Source organism: Oratosquilla oratoria, chromosome 5 (genome assembly GCF_046742065.1).
Source record: "Oratosquilla oratoria isolate Oo_2021 chromosome 5, ASM4674206v1, whole genome shotgun sequence".
Lineage (NCBI taxonomy): Eukaryota > Metazoa > Arthropoda > Malacostraca > Stomatopoda > Squillidae > Oratosquilla > Oratosquilla oratoria.
The window spans coordinates 75,821,277-75,826,276 of NC_134781.1; the positions used below are offsets into that span (position 1 = coordinate 75,821,277).

Consider the following 5,000-nt stretch of genomic DNA (forward strand, 5'->3'; position numbering starts at 1 on the left):
GAGCCTCAGCCTTGGCCTCCCTCAAGCAACACGAGAACGCCTCTTTAATATATATATATATATATATATATATATATATATATATATATATATATATATATATATATATATATATATATATATGTGTGTGTGTGTGTGTGTGTGTGTGTGTGTGTGTGTGTGAGTGTGTTGTCGCCGAGCGGTTTTATTCAGCTGAGGGGCGCAGACTCAGGACTAAATATGTGCTAGTAATATTAGTAATGATATTGTTATTATAATAGTATATGATAGTAGTACTGATAATGATAACAATAATAATAGTAATAGTAATTAATGATAATGATGATAATGAAAGTCGAAAGTTACCCCTCGAGTTTAATAAAAAGTTGTACCATTAGCCATAACAAAGGCTTGCCACGGCAGAAGAGGTTAACCCAAGAAGCCCAGTGACACTCTCATTTGGACCTTCTGCCCTGAGAATAACAAAACAGATTGGCCTTAGAAAGAAGTTTGACAGTTGTCTCTAAGGAAGACAGCATTGCCTGGGACGGCGTTGAATCTCCCTGAATAAGATTGTGTGTGTGTGTGTGTGTGTGTGTGCGTATGCGTGTTTATGTGTATTTCCATGTAGGAGATTGTATTGGGCATGTGTTAGAGGGAGAAACTTTGTTATGTAAAATTTACTAAATCACACTTCAGTTTTATATAATGTCTGACTAACCCAACGTATGCGAGAAAGAATAGGAACAACGAAACTGAGTGTTGGCCAATTGTGAAACAACAGACAATCGTCTTCCAAACATAGAAAACGGAGACTCGGAAAGGGCCCAACACAAAATCCATTTTCTATTTACCCTATAGCAACCAACACCGTACATTTCATATACGACGTGAATTAATTCGTCCTAAAGATTTCGTACATCATGGTCTTTGACAACATTTTGATAATGTGTACGATAGTTTGGGCCTCGACAGCACTATCGGCGTTGGTTATTGTTGTTGTTGTTGTTGATGTTCAAGGCCAGAATCTCACGTTCACCAAGACCAAACGCCAGCCAGTCACTCAGTTGTGATCTGACGCTCTTAGTGAACGGACGTGGAACCACATCGTCCCGAGTGGCTTTTTATTTATTCAATATTTATTCGTACTTAGATAATCTCACAAGTGTCTTGATAATCGCGTAAGTGGAGTTCGGTTATGTGGAAATTGTTTTCGAAGTGATTTCGATTTTGTCTTGTCGTCGTTGGAAAGATTTTCTGCCGAAGTTGATGGTAGGCTGATCTTGTGTTGATCTTCTTTGGGGATCAGGTTGATAACACAATATTTGATCTTGTGGTCCAAACTAACACACATTTCGTATCTGTGTCATATCTTATTCTTATATTTAATCACAGTAACTAAAATGAGTCTGTTTTCATTATTTATGTACCCTCAGGACTAGGTTGTACGTGTGTGTGCCTGTTTGTGTGTGTGTGTGTGTGTGTGTGTGTGCTTCATGTTTCTGCCTACGTTGGCACAATCGTGTATAAATGTCACAAAACCCAGTCCCAGTCAATCTCGCACTTAATATTCAGTCAATCTCATTCGAAGGACATTGGCTTCTATTTCCATTTTCCTGCTTCCTGTGACCGAATCGGCACAAATATATCCTGAATCTGTTGACCTCTTTTACAACAGTGACCTCACTTCTTAAGGCCTTATCACACTGGGCTATTTTTCCTCCAACCTCCATTTAATCGGCGGTACCGCCCACCACCTCCAGAACTTTATCCGCCTTAAAATCACTAAGGGAAACTATTTTGTTGTCTCAACAATTTACTCAGAATGTCATTTGACATGCTGAAGGAAAATTATTTTCCTCCAGCATATCAGATTCCTTTCTGAATGCTGCGGACTACAAATCTACTCCAACAGTCGGAGGAAAAATAGCCCAGACATTCGTTGTTCAGGTTAACCCATTAAACTCCGATGACAAGATGTCTTGTCATTTGGTCAAATAAAACAAAAAATCATAATAAAACAACAAAATGTTTGATGATCAAACAGCACCAGAAAAATATGACGTCATCAGTCCTCCTCGAAGAGGACTGATGACGTCATATTTTTCTGGTGCTGTTTGATCATCAAACATTTTGTTGTTTTATTATGATTTTTTGTTTTATTTGACCAAATGACAAGACATCTTGTCATCGGAGTTTAATGGGTTAATACAAAAATTTCTCACCAGTGGGGGCGTGATATATAGATATTCCTTTAAGGGCTGAAACCGACCTCTCAGCTGACTGAAACCGTCTGGTGTAAGATGACACAGAAATCTGGAAAGTCAAGGAATGAATATCAATCAATCAATCATCCATTTCGAGTCCACTGTTGAACAAAGACCTCTCATACCCTTCCATGACTCGCACGAATGGGTCAACCTCTGCCGCGTCACTCCTGCAATATTCTCTGTGGGATGTAAGTCACCACAAACATGAAGAGATGAAGGATGACCCGCGTCTTGGGAACCTTTGTTGGAAGTGGAGGCAAGTGTGAGGTTCTCCATCGAAGAACCAGAGAGACGGGCGAAGTGGCCAATTCCTCTTGGGTGACCTTGCGGCCCAGAAGGTGTTCCTTCTCTTCTTGAAAGGAGTCTTGGAGAACCTGACCACGGTCTGTGTGTTTTTTATTTTATTTCTTTACCTTTTAATGTTGTTATTTATTTGTTTATTTTCTAATTTTTAATTATTTTTCTATTATCTATTAATGCTATTATTTATTATTTTTATTTTATTTATTTTTGTGTGTATATATATATATATGTATATATATATATATGTATATATATATATATATATATATATATATATATATATATATATATATATATATATATAATTTTTTCCGCTCTTTGAGGTTTGCGAGGGTGGCAACACGCTGTGCGTTGGGCCACCTCACCTATCACTAGGAAGGAAGGGTTGGGTTGAGGAAGAGTTCATTCTGTATGTATGTGTTTGTTTAACTGATTTTACTGTAGTATACAGGGAAGCAGCAACGCTTGTGGGGCCTGTCTCTTACTCTATAATGTATCATAGCCTAAAATTCCTGTATGGTCCTTATTTGTGTATATGTGCGTGTGCACGCACGCGTTTGGTGTTTCCCTACATATATACAAAGTGTCAACCAGCCTAAGATGTTCGTGGGGGCATGTTGATGTGTGTGTGTGTGTGTGTGTGTGTTTGTTTGTTTGTTGAGACATTAACGAGTTCAAACGGCTGTTTCCGTGCTTACAAGGGAAGGAGGGGTCGGGAGGGCGGCTGGTGGAGGTTTGGCATTGATGGTTGTCCTACGTGCGTGTCAAGGCATACATAATATTCTGATCGAGATTGGAGAAGGTCGGGGGAAGGAGGTAGAGAGGGAGAAGAGTGTGTGGGTGCCAACTGCGAGTTTCTCAAGGTGCGAAGTGGAATATTATAGAGGGGGGGGGAGAGCGTGTAAAACAACGGCCAAAAGTTCTCACAATCCTATACAAACTACATTATTGATTGATGGATTAAAATCCTCAGCGTCATGCACGTTATTGTAGTGTTACGGTTGCTTACTTTGTATATCTTTATTCTGGTTAATTACTAACAATTTTATTTAGTTGAGGGGCTGGACTGGACGGGGGTCTTGGCTGATCGAGGCTCCGTCTCGTCACGTGGTCGACCATCGGCTGAATGGAATCGTTTGGTGATAGAAGAAACAAACGTTTACGTGTGCATCACCTTGTCAAAAACGTTAGCGACTCGGAGTGCCAGACATTCAGGCACGAGTTGGCGGCCCGGATGACGACCTTTGCCAGATTTTTTTTATTACATTTACTTATTTACTTATTTTATTTGTTTACTTATTTATTTATTTATTTATTTGTAAAACTAACACACGTCGAGCCGGAGGGCGTGCGTAAGACTTTTTTGAAGGGAAATGGATTCTGAGAGGTGGCACATGTTGTATACAGGAGACGAATTACGGTTTTAGTAATGTAAGAACATAAGAATGAAAGAAACTGCAAGAGACCATAAGGCCTACACTAGGCAGTTCCATGCCCATTACCACCTGTCATTCCCATCCATAAAGTTGTCTAATCTTTTCTTAAAACAACCGATAGTTTCAGCGTTCACTACATGGTTACCAAGTCTATTCCATTCGTTGGCCACTGTGTGGGTGTGTCTGTGTCTGTCTGTCTGTCCGTCCATTACTAGTTACTGAGGGTGTACATTCATAGTAAACCTACTGTTAGTTTCAAGTGAGTGTGTGTGTGTGTGTGTGTGTGTGTGTGTGTGTGTGTGTATGTGTGCGTGCGTACGTATGTACGTGTTCAATGCCGATTACCGAGGGTGGCATAACTAATATGTATTGTCTTGATGGTTTTTCGTCGTCTGTTCATAAAGGAGACGACTACAAAGCTAGAAGGTGCCGTGAAGCCGTGTGACTATCGCGCCTCCAACCTCCGATAAATCGGCGGTACCGCCCACCTCCAGAACTCTTTCCTACGTAAAATAAAACTACATCGATAACTTTCCTCCAGTGTATCAAATTCCTTCCCCAAAGCTGGGAGCTGCAAATCTGCCCCAACAGTCAGGGGGAAAAATAGCCCCGTGTTATAACGCAGCTCTGTTTTGTCTTGCATGTGGGTTGATGGATGTTTTTTTTTTTCTAGGGTCCAGAGATATTTTGTATTTTATTTATTTGTTATTATTTTGTGACAATATATCGGAAACTAACCTAGGTTGACCTTATACCTGCTACCGATATATCGAAAACTATCATAGGTTGGCCTTATACCTGCTTCCGATATATCGGAAACTATCACATGTTAGCCTCGTACCTGCTTCCGATATATCGGAAACTATCATAGATTGGCCTTATTCCTTGCTTCCGATATATCTGAAACTATCACAGGTTAGCCTCGTACCTGCTTCCGATATATCGGAAGCTATCATAGCTTTCAGAAGTTATTTTCCCGTGAAATAAAGGTTTGGATGTTAGGCAGTGCCTG

General features: G+C 40.0%; 1 protein-coding gene across 4 annotated transcripts in view; it reads left to right on the forward strand.

The window, feature by feature from the left end:
* LOC143025564 (uncharacterized) overlaps positions 1–5,000 on the forward strand; it is a 444,744-nt gene that overhangs the window by 281,260 nt on the left and 158,484 nt on the right. For 2 of the 4 annotated variants that reach the window (XM_076185439.1, XM_076185443.1), the window contains exon 1: positions 976–1,160. The exons of 1 other annotated variant lie outside the window; for it this stretch is intronic. In XM_076185439.1, the coding sequence (XP_076041554.1) occupies positions 991–1,160 (170 nt within the window). In that variant the 5' untranslated portion in view covers positions 976–990. Of the gene's footprint in view, positions 1–975; positions 1,161–5,000 lie in introns of those variants that run through there. One more of the 4 variants, XM_076185442.1, reaches the window with a different exon arrangement.